This window comes from Dipodomys merriami, unplaced genomic scaffold (genome assembly GCF_024711535.1).
Source record: "Dipodomys merriami isolate MVZ:Mamm:240054 unplaced genomic scaffold, mDipMer1.0.p SCAF_62, whole genome shotgun sequence".
NCBI lineage: Eukaryota > Metazoa > Chordata > Mammalia > Rodentia > Heteromyidae > Dipodomys > Dipodomys merriami.
The window spans coordinates 1,391,422-1,413,470 of record NW_027206202.1 but is presented as its reverse complement, the minus strand read 5'-3'; the positions used below and the strand labels follow the sequence as shown (position 1 = coordinate 1,413,470).

Below are 22,049 nucleotides of genomic sequence, written 5' to 3'. Positions count from 1 at the left end.
TGAGGATCGTGGTTCCTGCCAGCCCAGGCAGGAAAGTTCCTGAGAGTCTTATTTCCAATTAACCAAAAAGCTGGAGGTGGAGCTGTGGGTCCCAAGTGGTTGAGTATCAAGCCTTGAGTGAAAAAGTTAAGGGCAGCACCCAGGCCTCAGTTCAGGCCCCAGCATACGCTCACACACTTGTGCATGCACGCACACACACACACACACACACACACACACACACACACACACACACACACACAGAGAGAGCTACCTAACAGTAAGGAAAAAAGGGAGAGCTATTTTTTGTTTTGTTCAGCTTTGTTTTGTTTAGTTCTCTAAAACAGGTTGTCACTCAGTTGCACAAACTGGCCTCAAACTCACAGTCCTCCTGCCTCTGCCTCTTGTGTGCTGAGATTATAGATCTGAGCCACCACATCTAGCTTGTACAGAGGCTTTGTGTCAGACTCCATACATCAGAGACAGCGATGTACAAGACAGACAGGATTCCCTATTGTGGGCCGGAACACATGATTATTTATTTACACCAAGTGTCTTCAGTCTCTGCAGAGGAGATTGGACTTTCACTCCCTCCATGTTTGCCCTCCTGCAGGTTGGATTCTTCAAGAGGAACCTGAAGGAGATGATGGAGGCTGATGGAGGCGTCCCAAATGGAATCCCTGCAGAAGGCTCTGGGCCTCTGGTGGAATCTGAGAAAGCCATGGATCTGGACAGTCTAATGCCCCTCCATGAGGGTGAGGCTCAGGATGGAGATCACAAGGACTGAGGTGGAGACGTGATACACGTAGAACCCAGGGCTGGACTGGCTAAACCGGGGGCTGCTCAGCCTCAGCCTGCACCTCACTATGTGTCCTTGGCGAGTCACCCTTCTCCCTTCGCCTCAGTTTCCCTGTCTTGAGCATGGAGCTCATCCCTGCCTGCATCCTCTGCAGGTACGTGGTGAGATTCTACAGGGGGAAAAGGGGAGAGAAGGACAAGAAGGCCACAGTAGTGAGAACTTAGAGTTACCAGGTGGCCCTGGCTTCTGCCAGCCTGGCTTGGTTTTCTCCCTCGCAAGGGAACTTGTGATCTAAATTTGGAGAAACTAATGTCACGACCGAAGAGGCTGCAGCCCTTGCAAGTAGAAATGTCTCTGCCTCCCAGAACTGCCTCTATGCCTGGCCTGGAAGCCCCCACTCCCTCATCTGCAGCTGGAGAGCAAATTCAGCCCTGTCACTGTATTGCTGCAGAACCTCTTGACCTATAACCAAAGATTCAATTATCTACTAAGCCTTTAGGCTGGGAAAAATTGGGCCCCATCTCTCCTGGAGAGGTTCCACTTCACCTTTGAGACTCCAGGTACTCCAGCCTTTCTGCGGAACCATGCTCTTTCCTGCCTGTCTGCATCTGCCCAGATGTTCCCTCTGCCTGGAACCATCCTATTCCAGTGCCTGGGCTCGCTTCTGCTCAGCCCTCAGATCTCAGCCCACAAGACACTTCCTCAGGGCCACCCCTCCCCCCTCCACCAGCCTAGTTCGGTTCCCTCCTTGTCCACACTGGCACCAGCCCCTCACTTCCCACCCCCAAGTTGTATTTGATCAGTGTTTAGTGACTGGTTTAACTTCTGTTCTCACGCAGTGCACTTCGGGAGGGTAGGTACTATATACCTGTCTCCCTCCCCTGGGGTTGATATATATACGTGACATAATTTCATTGGATTGAGGGTGGAGCCCTCTGCCTCTCTGCCCATCAAGCCTCAGCCTTCCCAGCCTTTCCCTGGCTCCTTCACAGCGTTCAGTGCCCCCTGGGAGACCCAGCTGAAGGTAGCGACACAGACACCCCAAGCCCAGCATCAAGCATAGTGCCTACATTTGTATCGGGTAAAGCAGGAGATACTGCCTGGTTTTCTGATGTTTGTGCTTGTGCAGCTCCAGCCAGGCTCAACAAAATAAAATTTCTTTCCCAATACCCCTAAGTGGGACCAAGATAATGACCTCTACTCTTCCTTCTATTTTCCTGCCCCAACCCCATGGTTGACCCTCAGCTATTAACCTATGCCTGACATTGGAGATGAATTCAAGACAGAGAGAGATACCAAAGAGGAGAAAAGTTAAGAGCCATTTAGAGGCTGGCAAAAAAAAAACAAACAAAAAAAAACAAACAAAAAAGAGCCATTTAGCAATTTAAGATGGGAGTATCATGTGCCATGCATATAGGATATAACTGTAATCCCAATACTTGAGAGGCTGAGGCAGGAGGATTGTGAGTTCCAGCCTGAGTTACATAGTGAGACCCTGGCCCCAAAACAACAACAATAAAGGATGCGCACTATAAGGGGCTGAGATATGATGCAGTGATCATGTTCTTACCTATCAGGCACAGACCCTGGGTTTGATCCTTGACGGGAAGAGAAAAAAGAGACATCAACCCTCCTCTTCTTTTTTCTTTTCTCTTTTCTTTTTTTCTTTCCTCTCTTTCTTTCTTTCTTTCTTCCTTTCTTTCTGTGCTGGGGCTTGGGGCTTGAACTCAGGGCCTGGGTACTGTCCTGAGCTCTTTCACTCAATCCTGACACTCTTATCACTTGAGCCACAGTCCACTTCCAGCTTTTGGTGATTAATTGGGAGTGAATGGACTTTCCTCCCTGGGGTGGCTTTGAACTCTGATCCTCAGATCTTAGCAGCCAAAGTAGCTGGATTACAGGTGTGGGCTGCCGGTGCCTGGCCCTCCTCATCATTAAGTAGTACAGAGGGGTTTCAGTTCAACGTGTCATCTTTTATATAAAGCAAGAATGGGCTGGGGGGGGGCTCAAGTAGAACTTATGCCTAGCAAATGCAAAGACCCTGAGTTCAGACCCCAGTGTGACCAAGAGGAGGGGGGAAAAAATGAATGGAAGGGTGTGGCTCCCTAGTCCCTCCTCCTTTAGAAGAAATAGTGGGGACCAGCCCCTGCTGTCTGTGTGGGACCCCCAGGGAATACTGAGTGATTAAGTGAAGCTCCTTGCCCTGCACTGGGGAAATTGCTGCAGTCATATATAAGGCAGGAAGTGAAAGGCAACATTTTGTTCCCCTAGGCATGGTCCTTTGATGGCCTTTCTTGCCCAGAGAGAGGACCGTGCTGAGCCAGCCACGCAAGACCCATGACATCCAAAGCCTGCCAGCCTCTCAGGCCCATTCTAGTCCAGACTCAAGGCACTATGGGGCTGGCTCATAGGCAAGACATCAAGAGGGAAGAAGTGAAGCCACTTTCCCAGAGTGGTGTGTGTTGAGACAGCCCCCCTAAGTAACCCAGGATGGTCTCAGCTTCCTAATCCTTCTGCTTGAGCCTCTGAATGCTAGGATTAGAGGTATGCACCACTATGCCTCGCTCAAAAAGTCCATTTAAATAAATACATCCATTTGTTGCACCATATCAGGCAGTCAAGTACAGTAAGTACTATTTGAATACACATTTAGCTGTATATAAAAACTATTTTAGCCAGGTGCCGGTGGTCTGTAATCCTAGCTACTTAGGAGGCTGAGCTCTGAGGGTCTCAATTCAAAGCCAGCCCGGGCAGGAAACACCATGAGACTCTTACCTCCAATAAACCACCAGAAAACCAGAAGTGGCACTGTAACTCAAGTGGTAGAGCGCTAGCCTAGAGCTGAAGAGCTGAGGGACAGCACCCAGGCCCAGAGTTCAGGCCCCACGACCAACAAAAAAAACAAAAAAAAATTATCTTAAATGTGAAAGTCATGGTTATTTTATTTATAATAAAATGTCCATACCAAAAAAAAAAAAATCTGCATTAGTCAGGGACAGCAGCACACACCTATTGTTTAATCCTCAGGAAGCTCAGGCAGGAGGATCGCTTGAGCCAAGTTCAGAGCCGGACCAGATAACCCATCAACTCTGCCTGACTCAAAAATTAAAAACAAAAACCTCATGATAGTCATAAAGACTTAAACAATAGTTGTTTTGTTTTCAAAAATATCTTAAAGTCTGAAAACCAAGCAAATGAACGTGTTCATTAGGTCTCTCTGGCAGATCTCGGCTAGCTGGGTTGCCTTCTCTCCGAGGTTATTTATTTGCTCATTCCCAGTTACAAGGCCCCGAGGCTGGGTGTGAGCTGGGAGTGCCATCAGGATACAGAGACCCAAGAGACTTACACGGGGCCTATTTGCCAAGCTCTGGGGAGAGGTGGAGCCAGGTAGATGTGATCTCAATGTCACATCTGCCTCTTAGTCACACAGTGACTTTGAGAGTCACTTGGCTCTGTGCCCTTCATTTTCCTTCTCTGTGAAATGAACTGCAGGGGCACCATCAGCCCTTAGGAGATGTCTCAAGCTGTGCCCAACAGCAAGTGACACCCAAGTGCCTGTCCTCAGCAAAGGTCAAGATGCCACACTCCAGAATCCCCCAGAAGCCTCTAGACTCATTGAAGGCACTAATTCCCCATGCATTCCCCACAAGAAAAAGTCTGGGTTTTGTGTAATTTTACAAACTATGGTGGTCCCAAAGGACAGCGCTGTGACAAATCAGGGCCAGCCTGCAGGAAGGTCATGGGGTCTGAAGCAGTGTGTACACCAGGTCAGATACCTGCGGGAAGGTCATGGGGTCTGAAGCAGTGTGCATGGCAGGTCAGATACCTGCTTTTGGTGGGGTTGTATCTGCAGACACCCCCTCTGTTGTCAGAGCCTGAAGAAGAGGGCTGCACACGTGGGGCAGCTGGAAAGCAGACTAGACTTGAGCCTGGGAATCGGGAGTGATTTCTGGCCAAAGACAGACCCTCTGTGATGAGAACAGAGCGCGTCATGCTGAGCATTCCCCTGGCCTGGTGGCTCTGCAGCTTGTAAATGGGCAGTGGCATCTCCTAAACATCAGATGGCATTCGCATGAAACCCCCAACATAAAAGCACTCCCCGGACAAGGCTCCGGGCCCCCCCCTGGCTGTTCAGCCCTGACTAGCCTCTCCCACTGCCCAGGGCACTGTGTACACACACATTTGAAGGACAAGTCTCTTTGACCACATAAAAGTTTTTTTTTTTATTGAACTCAAACGCAGGGGCTCCCAAGCCCAAGAAGACAAGGCAGGCTGGGGTTTGGCACTGAAGCCCAGGCCCTGCTCCCCGCCCTACCTACCCTTCTACCCCTTCCTGCCGCAACCAGGGTCTCCGCAGCTACCAATCTAAGCTACCCAACTCTAAGGAAGCCTCCCCTCCCCTCCCCCCTCCCCGCCTGGCCTTTGCCGGGCCAGACGCCCACCGGGGAGTGGCCTGCTGCCCAGCCTGCTCTCCGCTCGCCCTTTCTGGGTCTCTCCCCGGACTTCCTGCTGCCCCCCGGTGGGCGCCCTCGACCCTCTCTCTTCATAGCCCATTTCCCCATTCGTCTCCGGCGCCTGGAACTTCGTGCACGCTGGCCCCTCTGGAGCTAGAAGGTTCCTCCGGCTGGCCCTGGCTCGCCGGGGGCCACGGCTCAGCGGCGGCCGGCCGCGTGGGTCCGCTGGTGGCGGATGAGGTCGGAGCTCTGCGAGAAGGCCTTGCCGCAGTCGTCGCACTTGTAGGGCCGCTCGCCGCTGTGGACGCGGTGGTGCTGCAGCAGCGTGGAGGAGCGGCAGAAGCCCTTGCCGCACACGGCGCAGCGGTAGGGCCGCTCGCCCGTGTGCGATCGCTGGTGCTGGATGAGCGTGGACGAGCGGTTGAAGGTCTTGCCGCAGTCGGGGCAGCTGTAGGTGCGGCCTGGCAGGTGGGTGCGGGCGTGGATGGCCAGCACCGAGCTCTGGCCGAAGCGCTTGCCGCACTCGGGGCACTTGAAAGGCTTCTCGCGGGCGTGGCTGCGGGCGTGGGGGATGAGCGCCGACCGCTGGGAGAAGCTCTTGCCGCAGATGCCACAGCTGAAGGGCCGCTGCCCGGTGTGCACCCGCTGGTGGCTTCGCAGGGACGAGTTCTGGCTGTAGCACTTGCCGCACTCGGGGCAGCTGTAGGGCCGCTCGTGGCTGTGGGTGCGCTGGTGTCGCAGGAGGTAGGAGCTGTCGCCAAAGGCCTTGCCACAGTGCGGGCACTTGTAGGGCTTCTGGCCAGAGTGGGTGCGCTGGTGTCGCAGCAGGTAAGAGCTGTCGGCGAAGGCCTTGCCGCAGCGGGGACACTTGTAGGGCCGCTCGCCGGTGTGTGTGCGCTGGTGTTTGATGAGGTCGGAGCTCTGGGAGAAGGCCTTGCTGCACACCTCGCACTTGTAAGGCTTCTCCCCCGTGTGGATGCGCTGGTGTTGGATCAGGGTGGAGCCCCGGCCGAAGCTCTTCCCGCAGATACCGCAGATGTTAGGCCGAGGGCCCTGCCCACCCCTGGACCGGCCACCCCGCCGCCCTGGACCCCGGAGGGTCCCTGTCAGACCCAGGGGGTTCTGAAGCATCTCAAACTGGGGCGTCGACAACAGGGCCCCTGTAGGCATCTCAAAAGGCGGCCCTAGGGATAGAGCTCCTGTGGGCTGCTCCCCAAACCCCTGAGTAAAGGAGTCCAGGGGGTGAACTCCTAAGGGGATGCTTAAGGGATTCTTTTCCTCAGGATTCAGAAGTATCTCAGTACCTTCCTGGAATTTAGAACTCTGAGCTTCAAGTTCAGGGTTTTGGATTTTTAACTCAGGAGTCTGAGGTTCATCTCCAGAGTTTTGGGATTCATGTCCCAGACCCTGAGATTTATACCTGGGACTTTGAGAACCAAATTCAGGGCTTTGGGACTCATAACCTGGGCTCCTGGGTTCATAGCCTGGGCTCTTGGGATCATAGCCAGGGCTTTGGGGTTCATACCTAGGGCTCTGGGATTCAAACTCTGGACTCTGAGGATCTGATTCAGGGCTTCTGGGTGCAAACTCAGGGCTTGGGGGCACAAACCCAGGGCTTCGGGACTCAAACCCTGGGCTTTCAGGCTCAAACCTGGGGCTTTGGGATTCAATTTCTGGGCTTGATGGCTCAAACCCAGGGCTTTGGGGTTCAAGGCCAAAAGGTATTTCTTCAACTTCATAGTCCCCATTGCCTTCTTGCTGAGAAATTTCCTCTTCCTCATTCTCACTCGTGTTGCCTGCAGGATCAAAGAATTACACAAAACCCAGAATTTATGGGTGTCCGGAAGATCATTTGATCCATTAGTTGCCACAAACCTCTTCTGGATCCCCCCCCACACACACACACACAGAGCCATGGGCCCTTGAGCAGGTGCTGAAATCCCCACTTCTCCCCAGATCCAGAACACCCAGCCCTCCTCCCAGTCCCAAATGGCCAAGCCCCCACCCCCACCCCGCCCCTGCTCTCCCACGGACTACAGTCCCTTATCCCGCGCCCAGGTACACTTCCCGGAGGGGCAGTCCCTCACCTTTGAGGGACCCTTCGGGGCTCCCCATTTCGTCAGGACTTTGCACATCCCGAGGCTCGAGGCCCCACGGCGACTCCTCCCGCTCCATCCCAGCCAGCTCCCGGTGCAGCGGCGGTGGCGATGGCGGACGATCCTGCGACCCAGCCGGGCTGCCTTGAGATCGGAGCCCTCGCCACTCGCCCCGCTCGGCGCCGTCCGGGAGACCCGGCTGCCCAGCCCCGGGCCCCCGAGGCCGGACGTCTTGACCCCGGGCCTCTCCGGCCCGCCGGCCCCTCCCCTGCCCGCGGCCCCGCCCCCCTCCCAAGGTCTCGGCTCGCCCTGCGGCCCGCACGGGTCCCCACGCGTCGTGGGCTCGGAGATGAGGGGCCTCACCACTCGCCCTGGCGCCCTCGGCCACCGCTCCCAGCCCGAGACCCCGCCGTCTCGCCCCCCAACCTCGGGCTGGGCCGCGGCGCTCCGACCCCCTCCCCCTTCACAGGAAGTGTCCGTCCGAGGCCAGGTCCCCCCGCTGGCTCGCGCCGCGGCCTCTCTAGGAGCGGCTGGAGGTGGAAACTCGTTGGCATTAACCCTGGACTGGATGGCCCCGGCGCTGGGGTAGCGGGGGGACCCGGCGCCCCAGAGCAGACGTGGGGGGAAGGGGCCTGGACCAGTCTGCGTGCCTGTGTCCCGGGTCTCCTTCTATGCAAGGGCGCGTCTGCTGACTTCTCGGACCCAGTGTCCGTCTATGCGTGAGGCCAAGGGCGAGGCGACAAGCGAGACCAAGGTCAGCGGGCACGAGCGACGCTTCCCGGCGCCAGTGGGGGCGGTGTCTCCCTCCCCTCCCGCCCTCCCCTTCCGAGCCTGCAGGTCAGCTCCGGCCGCTCCTCGGGAACCTTGGCGGACCCCCTTTGGCCCAATGGAGGCTTTAGGGTCCGGAACCCCGTGGCTGAACTCCCAACACCTGAGAACCCCCACTCCCGCACCTCCCCTCCCTGCACCTCCCAGACTCCCCCCCACCCCTGGAGTGCTGGGACCGTTGCCAAGGAGACAGTCCCGCCTCCTTTCCAGAGGCCCCGCCCCTACTTGCCAGTGAGATCAGCGATTGGCCAATGGGACTACAGGCCTCTCCTCCACGGACGGCCTGGCGTTAACGGTCGCCAGGGAACGCGAGGCGCCTTTCTGATTGGCTGAGGGAGCTCAGGCTGGTTCCACCTCTCCGCGTCTGAAGGGTCTGTGGAAGGGAGGGGGACGGAAGTGACAGGCATCTCTCTGCGAGCTCGGCCGGTGCTCTCAAAACTTTTCCCGCGCCCGCTTGCCCTGCATAATGTATCTCTGAAGACTAAAAGCCAAGGGATCCGAGTGACCCTTCTTCCCCCGCTTCCTGCCCGCACCTCCTCCTTCCAGTGATCCTTCCACACAGGAAGCCCTTTCGTTCTCTATTAGCTCGCTTCTCTCTCCTCCGCGCCCCCCCCCCCCAATCTTCCCGAAAGCCCGAGTTTAATTCCATCTCTGGCTCCTGGATTTCCTCGCTGTGAAACAGAATTCACTTGCTGGGGAAGGTAAAAGAAGAGGAGAGCAGAACAGAGAGAAGCATCTGCACCTAAAGGTATCCAGGAACTCTTCTCCCGTCCTGTCTAGCTTGAATGAAGGCTTGTAGAGGAAGGGAACCCGAGAACACTGCCCCAGGTGCAGTCTTGAATGACAGAGAAAGTGACCCTCGAAAGACAACTTAATCATCCAATCTTGTTCTTTTCCTATCCTTCATTCCAAAACAAGTTTGGTAGCATTCCTGACCATTAATGAGCCAACTTCTGTGTGTGTGATGTAGCAGCCTTGAATTGTGTGTTTTCTTGTTGCCTAACCAAACAAATGAAGAGAAGCTGGCTGGGAGAAAAGATGGTATCTTCATTCTACTGAAATGAGAAAAATAATTTGGAGTATGCCAAGTGGTAAAAGAATGGAGAGAAATTATCTCAGTAGAGTTTACCTAACAAACACAATACCGGTAATCCCAGACTTGGGAAGCTGGGTTCAAAATTAGCCTAGGCTACATATTAAGACGTTGCTTTAAATGCCATAAAGAAAAATGCACAATGTCTGTTTATCCTAAAACTTTGTCCAGATCTCAGCTTCCTGAGTAGCTAGTATTAGAGGTGCAAGCCACTGGTGCCCAGTACTTCAGAGGATTTTTAATATCCACAGGGTCCTGGAACCAATCTTCCACAAATACAGGGAGTTGTACTGGCCTAGAGTCTTCAGTTTAGCTTATATGTGTTATGTGTATCCTATTCCTAGAAAGACATACAAAGCTATCAAATAATTTTAGAGGGTTTTAGAGTGAAAGTTGATACCTTTTTATTTCAATTAAATTTTTACCTTCCCTTTAAGTGGCCTAGTAAAACTAGGAATGAGCAATGTCGTGATGGCCTTTTCATTGTGGATGTCCATTTGGACATTGCATCTGTGGCTGAGTCTCAAAGACCTGTTACAGCAGACAGAAAAGAGAGCCTTGCCTTTGGCAGAAGTACTCATGTCAAGAAGTGAACAGCTAAGAATGGAGTGGGGCTGAAGCTTAAAGACTGATTGAATCATGGAGATTTGAGTAAGAGCCAGAAACAGAGGAGTTAGGTCTGGTTTCTGGGCCCTGGGCAAGCCTTGCAAACTTCAAAGCATTTCAATTTTAAACAGTAATTTTGGCACCTTTAATTGGCAAGCTGAGGGGCAGAGGCCACCTCTGGCTGGAGCCTGAGCTGAAAACCTGTGTTTCAAGCTGGGATTCCCCCAGGCAGCCCTTGATCCCTGGGTAGTTGCCCAGGTGTCTGCTGTAAATTAGTGTAAAGGCAGCACCGACTGCCACGGCACCTCTTCTCCTCCATGTGCCTTCGCGTGACAGGTGGCACATAAGTCAGTCTTCCAAAGAAAAACAGGGTGAACTTGGAGGGTTCGATGGAAATCTCTTCATTGCTTCTCCAGAGCATCATTTCATTTCCTGCCTCTTAAGAAGTTGTCCAGGAGTTGGGGATGTAGCTGGGGAGTGCTTGTCTAGCATGTGAAAGGCTCTGGGTTCCACAGACACACACACCAGTATGGCCAACAAACTACAAAAGGTTTTTCAGGTTGGCAAATAGGACTTCTTCCTCCCAAAGGAAGGCCAGACACACAGGGTGGATGTTGGGTGAATAGCCAAGCATACACAACTCAGCAGAGGATAAAGACCACCATGCTTCCAAGGTGCCATCTCCTCTGATCAGGGCAAGACAGACTGCTCTAGCTGGCTGCTCCATCACCTCCTCGAAGTGGAACTCTGATCACAAAGGAATTCATGGTCAAGGGTGAATGGAGGTGTAAGGTGATGGAGAGGAAGTCTGACCAAACTTGGAAAAAGAATGGTCCTTGTTCATGATGGTGGATACCTAGAGTGAAGATGTGTATTTCGTCTTTTTTTTTTTTTTTAATATATACTGGGAGTTAAAGTTGGCTTCACACTCACTGGGCAAGTACTCTACTTGAACCACACAACTGGTGCAAGATTTCTTTCTGTTTGGTCTGCAGTTCTCAGGCTGGCTTTTCCCTTGCGTGGGCTTATCACTGTCCCACGGTCGGTATCTTGTGTTTTCACAGAGAACCGGCAGACACCTCCAGAACCCCGGCTCTGAGGCTGGAAAAGAACTCACAAGTGATGTGAAGACAATAATACCCTGCCACACACCTGCAGATCCAGCCACTTGGGAGGCTGAAGCAGAAGGACCCCTTGAACCCAAGAACTTAGCACCAGCTTAAGCAACACTGAAAACCTATGTTTAAACCCTAGAATTTTTTTTGGGGGGGGAGGGTCAGTGGTTGGGCTTGAACTCAGGGACTGGGTGCTGTCCCTGAGCTTTTTTGCTCAAGGCTAGTCTCTCCCACTTTGAGCCACAGCACCACTTCCAGATTTCTGGTGGTTAACTGGAGATGTCTCATGGACTCTCTTGCCCTGGCTGGCTTTGAACTATGTTCCTCATATCTCAGCCTCCCGAGTAGCTAGGATTATAGCCATGAGCCAGCAGCAATTGGCTAAATCCTAGAATTTTGGGGGGGGGAGAGGGGGAGGTCAGTCATGAGGCTTGAACTCTGGGCCTGGGCAGAGCTCTTCAGCTCAAGGCTAGCGCTCTACCACTTGAGCCACAGGGCCACTTCCTAAACCCTAGAATTTAAGTGTACATGACCTTGGGAAGACTATGTAGCCTCCCCTAGTCTATGCCCCTAATTACAAAAGGATGGGAAATCTAGGATCTTCTCTGGTTTAAATCCCACAGGCAACTCCCCTGGTTGGGTCTCTGAAGTGACTAAGCAGGCCTGGACCCTAGCACTCTCCAGAGAAGGCCCCCATAAGACTAGAAGACACTCTCAGAGCCTTCCCTCCAAAAGCAAGAGCTAGTGCCAGCTGAGCATGATGCTGACTCCCAGCAGGTCTGTCGCTTGGATTGGTTTGGATGATTCCACCCTGCCTGCCTCCTCTGGACTGTCTTCTGCTAGCAAACTGCTGCTTTCCCCAGGCAGTTATGAAGGTGAGATGAGCTGATAAACAAGACAGTGCTACAAAAGCTCCGAGATACAAAGCTGAAACAAAGCTGGCTTTTACTTCCCTCCTGCATCCCATCACCTATAAGCTCTCCTCATACCAGGAGCCCCGCAGACAGATGTGGGGGTCGGGAGGAAAACACATTGAAAAAGGCCTGTTCTGTTCTATCAGAAACATGGGCTTAAGAAATCCACTGGCTGGGTGCTGGTGGCTCACACCTGTAATCCTAGCTACTCAGGAGGCTGAAATCTGAGGATCGCCGTTCAAAACCAGCTTAGGCAGGGAAGTCTGTAAGACTCTTATCTCCAATAAACCACTAGAAAACTGGAAGTGGTGCTGTGGCTCAAGCGGTAGAGAGCTAGCCTTGAGCTGAAGAGCTGAGGGAGGACACCATCCAGGCCCAGAGTTCAAGCCCCACAACGGAAATTTAAAAAAAAAAAAAAAGCCAGGCGCCAGTGGCTCACACCTGTAATCCTAGCTACTCAGGAGGCTGAGATCTGAGGATCTCAGTTCAAAGCCAGCCCGGGAAGGAAAGTCCAAGAGACTCTTATTTCCAATAAACCACTAGAAAACCGGAAGTGGGGCTGTGGCTCAGGCGGTAGAGTGCTCGCCCTTGAGCTGAAGAGCACAGGGACAGCGCCCAGGCCCAGAGTTCAAGCCCCATGACCGACCAAAAAAATAAATAAAATAAAGGGCTGGGAAGGTGGCTCAGTGGTAGAGTGCTTGCCTTGCATGCATGAGGCCCTGGGTTCGATTCCTCAGCACCACATAAGCAGAAAAAGCCAGAAGTGGCACTATGGCTCGAGTGGTAGAGCACTAACCTTGAGCTGAAGAGGTGAGGGACAATGCTCAGGCCCAGAGTTCAGGCCCCATGACTGACCAAAACAAAAAAGAACTTAAAAAAAAAAAAAGAGTAATGGTACACATCTGTAATCCCAGCACTTGAGAGATTAAGGGGCTAGCCAGTTGAAGACTATAATGACACCATGACTCATGAAGGGAAAATAAAATGTTGCTCACTTCTTTGTTCTTTAAAATGCAACTGAAACTTGGTCAGGGGCTGATGTACAGTCCTGGGCAGGGCCGAGGTGAAAGCAAGCTCATTTGGCTTCAGCCATCTGCTGTAATTTTATAAAAACTCAAACTGCCTTTTTTTTTTTCTTGTACCAGTACTGGGACTTGAACTCAAGGTCTCACACTCTTTTTGTTTTATTTTGGGTCCAGTCGTGGGGCCTGAACTCTGAGCCTGGACGCTGCCCCTCAGCTCTTCAGCTCAAGGCTAGCGCTCTACCACTTGAGCCACAGCACCACTTCCAGCTTTTTTTTTTTTTTTTTTGCTTATGGGTGCTGAGGAATCGAACCCAGGGCCTCAAGCATGCAAGTCAAGTGCTTTACCCCTGAGCCACCTTTCTAGCCCCGGGTCTCACACTCTTAATCAATTTTTTACTCTGCCACTTGAGCCATACCTCCACTTCTTTTTACTGCTTAATTGGAGATAGGAATCTTTTAGCTATGTCTGCCTCAATCCTTAGATTTCAGCCTCCTGAGTAGCTGGGATTACAGCTGTTAGCCACTGGCATCTGCCTCCCAATCTGTTTTCAGGAGAAAGCAGAAACTTGGGATTTTTGTGTGAAATACTCCAATTTTTAAATTTTGACAACGTTGCCTGGAAGGATCTAAGTATAGGCAGCCAAAGGCCCTGTTCTGATAGAGCCATTCATTTGAACTTCCCAACGGGGTAACTGGTCAAACAATTTGCCTCAATTTGCTTTCCTACCTCTGAATGGAGAAACTGTGCTGCCTCCCAAGTGAAGTTCTAGCAGGGTTTCTCAGGTCACCTCTGTGTTGCAGTGACAGCTCCTAGAGCTTGGGCCACAGTCCCCACCACCAGTTCTTGATAGAAATTCTGTAATCTCCCTGGAGGTCAGCCATACAGGTTCATGACTCTGTGCCCATGTAGGACTTCAGGCAATGTCTAGATCTCTACCCGCTCCCCCCCTCCTTTTAAGGCCATGCCCTACATTCCTGGAATATCTCTGGATAGTGCTGGAAGCCCACAGGTGGGTCCAGGTCTCCTGGGTCAGGGGCCAGTGGCCCAGGGAACCCGCTAGATCCTCGGCTCCCGCGGGTCCCAGCGCCAGGGCGATGGACCCACTGATGCTTGGCCATGGCTGACTTCTGGCCAAAGCATCTGCCACACTGAGGACAGGGATAAGGGCGCTCGCCACTGTGAGTCCGCCTGTGGGCTGCCATTTCTGAACTCTGGCGGAAGCAGCGTCCACAGTCTGGGCAGGGGTAGGGCTTTTCGCCGGTGTGAGTGCGCATGTGCCGCCTGAGGTCTGACGCATGGGCAAAGGCTCGGCCGCAGTCAGCACAAGGGAAGGGGGTCAAGCCGCTGTGCACCCGCTGGTGCTGGTGGAGGGCGGAGCTCTGGCTGAAGCAGCGGCCACAGTCGGCGCAGCAGTAGGGCTTCTCGCCAGTGTGGACCCGCAGGTGCGTGTTGAGGGCGGAGCGCTGCGTGAAGGCCCGGCCACAGTCAGGGCAGCGGTGGGGCCGGTCGCCTCGGTGGATGGCCCGGTGCTTGCTCAGGGAGGAGGCCCGGCCAAAGCCCTTGTTGCAGTCAGGACAGTGAAAGGGCTTCTCTCCGGTGTGAGTATAGAGATGCTCCACTAGTGTGGAGCGCCAGGCGAAACTCTTGCCACACACATAGCAGCCATGACGCTGGTCTGCTCGGGGGACAGAGGGGTGGGCTCGGAGTGGGGGACGACCGCGGTGAGGTGCTTTGGCTACTGCCTCCAAGCCCTGAGGGAGTCCAGCAGAAGGGAGTCCCAGACCCTGCATCCCAGGTGGCCCAGGGTCAGTAGAAAGTTTCTCCTGCAGTGCTTCCACTGGTTCCCTTCCTCGCTTCTCTTCCTTGTTTCTGGAATCTGCTAAGCAATAGGAGGTACACTCAGACTCTGGTGTAGCCTGGTCCACGAACTCCACACCCCTTATCAATGACAGACCTCCCAGACATAACCACCTCTGGGCCCCAAGGCTGCTCCTTGGGGGGGGGGGGGTGAAGCTGTGCTGGATCATGCAATGAGTGGACAGGAGGCAGTGTGTGACAGTGTCTAAGCCAGATCATTCAGGATGAATCAATGTTGCAGAAAGCAAGAATGGCATAATAAAAGGCATGCCTGAGCCACCAGTGGTTCGTGCCTGTAATCCTTATTCACAAAGCTGAAATCTGAGGACTGTGGATCAAAACCAGCCTGAGCAGGAAAGTCTGTGAGACTCTTTCACCACACACACACACACACACAGGCTTGAATTCTGGGCCTGAGTGCTGTCCTTGAGCTCTTCAGCTCAAAGCTAGCACTATACCACTTGAGCCACAACGCCACTTCTGGTTTTCTGATGGTTAACTGGAGATAAGAGTCTCACGGGGGCTGGGAAGGTGGCTCAGTGGTAGAGCACTGGTCTTGCATGCTCAAGGCCCTGGGTTCAATTCCTCAGCACCACATAAGCAAAAAGAAAAAAGCCGGAAGTGGCGCTGTGGCTCAAGTGGTAGAGTGCTAGCCTTGAGCTGGAGAGCTGAGGGACAGCGCCCAGGCCCAGAGTTCAGGCCCCATGACCGGACCCAAAAAAAAAAAGAGTCTCACGGATGTTCCTGCCTGGGCTGGCTTTGAACGGCGATCCTCAGATCTCAGCCTCCTGAGTAGCTAGGATTACAGGCATGAGCCACTGGTACCCAGCTGAGATACTCTCTCCAATAACCACCAAAATGTCAGAAGTGGAGCTGTAGCTCAAGTGGTAGAACACTCACCTTGAGCACAAAAGCTCAGAGACAGCAGTCAGGTCCTGTGTTCAAGGCCAAGGACCAGCACACACACACACACACACAGCATGGCTGTGGCTGGCACTGCCTGGTCCACTGGGACCTTGACACTGCAAAGGTTGACAGGAAAAACTAAAGAAACCAATGGAATCAGAGAACGGAGGTGGTAGAAGAGGCAGAGTAACGATGCGGAGCTCAGTGACACACTGAAGTGCTCAGTGCAGAGATCTACAAGTTCTCGCACGGCAGCAGCACCTGAAATCACAGCCCCCTTCTAGACTGAACTACGGGAGCTGGGCAGCGGCAGGGCACAAGTGGCCTTCGCTGCGAAAGCAATTCAGAGCTGAGGACGGTCACGAGGAGGCAGACAAGTCCCCACGAGGAAACCATACTTCACCTGGGGCTGTGCCCGCCTGACACCTGGCCACCTCCGGATCCTGGGCATCCAAACCCCACAGTTCAGCCTCTTCCTCTACCCAGGAGATGAGCGCTGGCTTGGTGCCTCCTTTTCCTGCAGAAAAGAACGCAAAACCCACGCTGCCATGAGGCTGCCCGCACTCGACGTGCAGCACCCAGGGAGGGCATGGAGGCTCCTGGGCCCAGGACGCGGGGTGGGGGGGGGCGTGGGCCCAGGACCCAGCGCGTGGGGGGGCGCGGGCCCAGGACCCAGCGCGTGGAGGGACGCGGGCCCAGGACTCGGGCGCGGGGGGATGCGGGCCCAGGACTCGGGCGCGGGGGGCGTGGGCCCGGGCGGCGGGCCGGGCCTCACCGAGCGCGCCCAGGAGGCCGTAGGTCTCCCGCATCACGTCGCGGTACAGGGCCCTCTGCGCGGGGCGCAGACACCCCCACTCCTCGGGGGAGAAGTACACGGCCACGTCCGCGAAGCTCACGGCCCCGGGCTTCCGGCACGCGGGGCCTGCTCCGCTCGGCTCTCGGGTGGGGATCGGGGCCAGAGGCGGCGCCATGGGACCCGGCCGGCCGCCGCCGCCCCCCGGCCCGGGTGTGCGGTTCCAGGGCGGCGCCCGGCGCTCAAGAACCCCTCCCAGCCCGGCCCGACGGCCTGGCACGAGGCCTGAGAAGAGGCTGGAAGCAGCCTCTGGAGGGCCCACGAGAGTGACGAAAATCCAGAGCTGAGGGCGGGTGACACAACCTCAGAACCGGAAGAGACCTTCCTAAAGATGGCGGCGATCCGGCATCTCCCCCCCCCCCACCCCCGAACTTTGCCCTGACGTTAGTCGTGCGCGGCGCGCTGCCACTCCGGGGGTCGTGAGTCGCTTTGTCTTCGTGCCCTCAACCAAAATGGCCGCGGCAGCTACAAGTGCCAGTCTGAGAACCCGCTGCGCGGCCACTGAGTCGGGGGGGGGGCTACGACGCCTCGGAGCGCGGGAGGCGGAGCTGCACCCCCCCAGTCAGGCCTGGGCTCGGGCTCAGGCTCAGGAGAGCCCCCTTGGAAGAGAGGGCCCCTCCACGAATTTATACTCCAGCCTCAGTCCATTGCCCTCTTGCTCTTCCCTTTTTTTTTTTTTTTTTAACTTTTCTTACTTTTTATTTTTTGTCTGTCATGGGGCCTGAACTCTGGGCCTGGGCGCTGTCCCTCAGCTCTTCAGCTCAAGGCTAGCACTCTACCACTTGAGCCACAGCACCACTTCCAGTTTTTTTCTGTGATTCATTGGAGATAAGATACTCACCAAAAAAAAAAAAAAAAAAAAAAATTCTCACAGACTTTCCTGCCTGGGCTGACTTTGAACTGTGATCCTCAGATCTCAACCTCTTGAGTAGCTAGGATTACAGGCAGGAACCATCAGTGCCTGGCTTGCCTCAGACTCTTGAATGCTGGGATTACAGGTACACATCACTACACTCAATTTGTTCATTATTTTAAAAAACTGGGTGGGGCTGGGAAGGTGGCTCAGTGGTAGAGTGCTTACCTTGCATGCATGAGGCCATGCATTCAATTCCTCAGCACCACATAAGCAGAAAAAGCCAGAAGTGGCGCTGTGGCTCAAGTGGTAGAGTGCTAACCTTGAGCTGAAGAGCTGAGGAACAGCGCCCAGGCCCAGAGTTCAAGCCCCACAACCAGCAAAAAAAAAAAAAGTATTTGGTGACAGCAATCATTTCTCAGTGTTGGGGGCAAAAACAAAACCAGTTGGCACAAGAAATCTTTTTCATTTGTATCTATGTTTGAGGGTAGGGGAGACTCTGAGAAAGGACAGAAACCATTTTTTACAAGCTGACCTACTTCTCACCACTAGCACAGGTCCTGCTGTTTTTCTGCTCTGGATGTCCCACAATCACAGGATTTGATTAGATTCAAACTGAACTCTTAAAGACTCAAGGGTAGCAACTTAAGCAGTTGCTTAGCCTATGTGAGGCCCTGAATTCCTGAGGCAGGGGAGAAAGGGAAGATCACTTTCCTTTTCTTTTTTTGGTCATGGGGCTTGAACTCTGGGCCTGGGCCCTGTCCCTCAAGGCAAGTGCTCTACCACGTGAGCCACGTGGCCACTTCCGTGATCACTTTCCCTCAGCATCCCCCTGACCAAGATCTTGATCTCAAATATCACCATATCTACCTCCTAAAGCCTCCCTCCCACACGTCTTCAAACCTATCCTATCCTAGGAAGAAGACTTGGTCATTTTCTTGGGCTGGCTCAATCAGTCACTCCATTTGCAAGGCTCACTTCCTGGAAAGAACTTCATTGCCACTGCAGGTGCAGTGTCTACCAGACGTCTCTATCTCTGCCTCCTGGCAAAGGCTCCCTTTAGGCTACAGTCTGACACCCTACAGCTCTTCCGAGTTCCTAGGCAAATAGTTAATCACAGCAGAGGAGGGAGGAAACAAAAACAAAAAAACCTTGACCAGAGGAATCCTAGTGCCTGAGGCACTTACCTGTAATCCCAGCACTCTAGAGGCTGAGGCAGGAAGATCTAGGGTTCCAGGCATATATAGAAAAAAAAAAAAAAAAAAAGAAAAGAGGGGCTGGGAAGGTGGCTCAGTGGTAGAGCGTTTGCCTTGCATGCATGAGACCCTGGGTTCGATTCCTCAGCACCACATAAGCAGAAAAAAAGCCAGAAGTGGTGCTGTGGCTCAAGTGGTAGAGTGCTAGCCTTGAGCTGAAGAGCTGAGAGAAAGCACCCAGGCCCAGAGTTCAAGGCCCATGACTGACAAAAAAAAAAAAAAAAAAGAAGAAGAAGAAGAAAAAGAAAAGAAACTAAACAAACTACGCTTAAACTACCTATACACTCATTTTCTTTCTTTTTTCTTTTGGCCAATACTGGGGCTTGAACTCAAGGCCTGGGCACTGTCCCTTAGCCTCTCTGTGCTCAAGGCTAGCATTCTACCACTTGAGCCACAGCACCACTTCTGGCTTTTTCTGTTTATGTGGTACTGAGGAATCGAACCCAGTGCTTCATGTATGCTAGGCAAACACTCTACCACATTCCAGAATTCCAGACTTCATTTTCTTTTGTAACAATTTTTTTTGTCTTTTTCTTTTTTGGTATTGGCGATCAAACCCAGAACCTTGTTTGCTAGGCAAGTGCTATGCCACTGAGCTATATCCCAGCCTTATACTTATTTTCTTAAACTGTACTGGTAAACTGAGTGTTGATGACTTATGCCTGTGATCCTAGCTGCCTGAAGATTGCTGTTCAAAACCAGACTGGGCAGGAAAGTTCGAATTGGGGCTGTGGCTCAAGTGGTAGAGCACCAATCTTGAGCAGAAGGGACAGCACCTAAGCCCTGAGTTGAAGCCCCAGTACCAGCAAGACAGGGAGACTTGCATGCTAGGTATGATGTTATGTTGAACCAAGATAAAAGTTGCTGTTCTAAGTCTACACTAAGGAAGCTAGAGCCGATAGGACTTGCACTTACACAGGTTTTCTAACTTTCTGTACAGATTGTGTTCGGGACTGTAGTCAGATAAGACTCAGAGGCAGTTAGCATGGGGCAGAAGGTTTTTGGAGATAGCACTTGTGGGCATTGAAGGACAAGGCTAAATTCAGAGTTTTCAATGGGATGGTTCGTTTGTAGGTGGAAATCTGGTTTGAAGGGGCCGTTAGTAGGTTCTGGCCCTTGAAGGTCTATAGAGGTCCTTGGAGGCCACTGGAGGAGTTTGGCAAGGGAAACTGATGAGGAAGGAATCGTGGTAAGCCGAGTCACCATGGGGGCAGAGTGGGAGAGAATCAGGCAAGAGGGATCTGTAAGCTCACATCTTGTAACCTCTTCCTTCTGGGTTCTGGGTTCAGGCCTGGCCTTTCCCAGCATTTAAGACCAGGACCAAGAGGTCCTCCGCTCCAGGGAGGGGCGCGGAGGAATCCGAGGATGGAAGGAGGAGACGCTCTAGGACGGCGAGAAACGGCGGTTACGCAACTCTGTGGTCATGGAGCCGGGAAATGCTGACGCCCTGAGAAGGTATGGCAGCGCCCGAACTTCTTTTCGTGGTAGAGAAAAGCATTTTAATAGCTCATATGTCTATGTATTTTTGACCTGGTTGGTTCTGCCTCGAAGTTGTCTTCTGTTGCTTTTTCAATGACCTGGGCTAGGGAGGGGCCTTCTTGCCCATAGTTAAGATGGCCGCAGCTGCTTCGGCTTCTGAGCTCAGAGTGATGTCAGCTGCTTAGAGTAGGGGAAAAAAGGGGTCCAGAAGGGATTGGTGTCTCCGTCTCAATTTATGCAAGAAGGCCCAGTCAGTGTTGGTCTTGAAAAATACATTTTTTTGCAAGCTTGTTTCACATTTTTTTCTTTTAACAAAGTACCAATGAATAATAGTATATTTCTCATAACCTAGTATTTATTAACCAAATTCCCTCCCTCCTTTTTGCGCCTAGGATGGAACAAAGGGTTTTGTCCTTCTAGACATATCTATGTGATATTGCCACAAGGTGCTTGCATTAGCCGAAGACACTGGGCAAATATTTTTCAGTCCCTTAAGGTTCAAGGTCATTTTTCAAAATTTAAAGGTAAAGCCTGGGTATTACCCAAGATCAAACAGTTCAGAGTCCTAAATGCCCTTTCTACTTGTCCTGCACTGCCTCCTACAGGCCAATTTCAGAAAAGGCACAGTGAACACTTCCACTGTGCTGACCTCTGCTGACCATGTGAAAACTAGATTTTTCATTTTTTCAGGAATTACACGAGTTACTAGATGACAGGACTTCTTTGTCTCCTTGTTTCACAGGAGGAATAAGGGGATTACAGTGTGATTTAAGATTAAGAGCATAGGTTTCAGGGTTGGAGTGCTAGCCAACAAGCAAAAACTTCAGATAAACCAAGTTTGAGTCCCAGTCTCAGATGAAAGAAAGAAGGAAGGGAGGGAGGGAAGGAGGGAGGGAAGGAAGGAAGGAAGGAAGGAAGGAAGGAAGGAAGGAAGGAAGGAAGGAAGGCAGGAAGGAAGGCAGGCAGGCAGGCAGGCATGCAGGCACTGGTGGCTCACACCTCTAATCTTCTCAGGAGGCTGAGATCTGAGGATTTGGTTCAAAGCCATCCAGGGCAGAAAAGTCCCTGTGAGACACTTATCTCCAAGAAACACCCCCCCCCCCCCAAAAAAAAAAAGCCAGAAGTGGTCCTGTGGCTCAAGTGGTAGAGTGCTATCCTTGAGCACAAAGAGGTGCAGGGACAGTGCCTAGGCCCTGAGTTCAAGTCCCAGGCCCAGCAAAAAAGAAAGAAAAAAAAAAGGAAAAGAGAATAGACTACAAGCTGGGGGATGTTCATAGCCTCTCTCCTATTGCCGTGGCCTGAACTTTTCCCCACCACGCTTTCTCCTGACTCATGGGAAGAACAGTAGCTGCCTCCTCCTCCCAACAGCACTGTCTGGCAGATTGTCAGCCAGGTGAGTCAGAGTTTGCCTCTGGGTGTCCCTATCCTAGCCCCAATCATGTCTTCCCTATAGCTGTGTCTCTGAAGCCTAGCACAGAATCTGCAAAGGCCTGGGATGGCATTTACTGAGTGAATCAATGAATGAAGGAGGTCATGTTGGTTTAAATTTGAGCCAGAGTCTCACTGTACCATGCTGGCCTGAACTCTCCATCCCCTTGCCTCAGACTCCCCTGAGTGCTGGGATAACAGGAATGGAATGACACCACAGCTTGTTTTGGCTTCATCTTCAGAGTGAAACCAGGTATCAGCCTTGCTGGGGCACTCAGATCCCTGTACAGATTCCCCCAGCTGGGAAACACTGAGTCCTACACCTTGATTCCCCAACCCAAGTTGTTTGCCCAGATCTGATTTCTCAGAGGAAGTGATAGAAAAATCTAGGCTTTTCTACCCAGGGTCCATTTCTATCCTTGTTGTCAGATAGCAGTGAAACTTGGAGAACAGCGCTTCCTTTCTCCAAGCCTCAGTTTACTTACCTGCAAAATGGCTGCTGTTGGC

General features: G+C 52.8%; 2 protein-coding genes across 2 annotated transcripts in view; one reads left to right on the top strand and one right to left on the bottom strand.

Moving 5' to 3' along the window:
- Positions 1-1,969, top strand: part of LOC138814968 (integrin alpha-L-like) — a 41,040-nt gene extending 39,071 nt beyond the window's left edge. The window contains exon 31 of the mRNA XM_070004130.1: positions 593-1,969. Within this exon, the coding sequence (XP_069860231.1) occupies positions 593-766 (174 nt within the window). The 3' untranslated portion in view covers positions 767-1,969. The remainder of the gene's footprint in view (positions 1-592) is intronic.
- A 3,015-nt stretch (positions 1,970-4,984) lies between these two features.
- Positions 4,985-16,821, bottom strand: LOC138814874 (zinc finger protein 768). Its single transcript, XM_070003965.1, has 5 exons — positions 16,449-16,821; positions 16,077-16,190; positions 13,881-14,789; positions 7,320-7,637; positions 4,985-7,028 (listed from the first exon to the last, which is right to left on the bottom strand). Exons 1-5 carry the CDS (start codon positions 16,642-16,644, stop codon positions 5,431-5,433), a joined length of 3,135 nt encoding a protein of 1,044 aa, XP_069860066.1. The 5' UTR covers positions 16,645-16,821; the 3' UTR covers positions 4,985-5,430.
- Positions 16,822-22,049: the final 5,228 nt, after the last annotated feature.

What these genes read in the sequence shown, in the direction of transcription:
- LOC138814874 (XM_070003965.1), bottom strand. Translation starts at nt 16,644, where the DNA reads ATGGCGCCGCCTCTGGCCCCGATCCCCACCCGAGAGCCGAGCGGAGCA. An exon ending in CGGCCTCCTGGGCGCGCTCG is followed by an intron (nt 16,191 to 16,448) that starts GTGAGGCCCGGC and finishes TCTTTTCTGCAG; the next exon opens with GAAAAGGAGGCACCAAGCCA. An exon ending in TCAGGCGGGCACAGCCCCAG is followed by an intron (nt 14,790 to 16,076) that starts GTGAAGTATGGT and finishes CCTATTGCTTAG; the next exon opens with CAGATTCCAGAAACAAGGAA.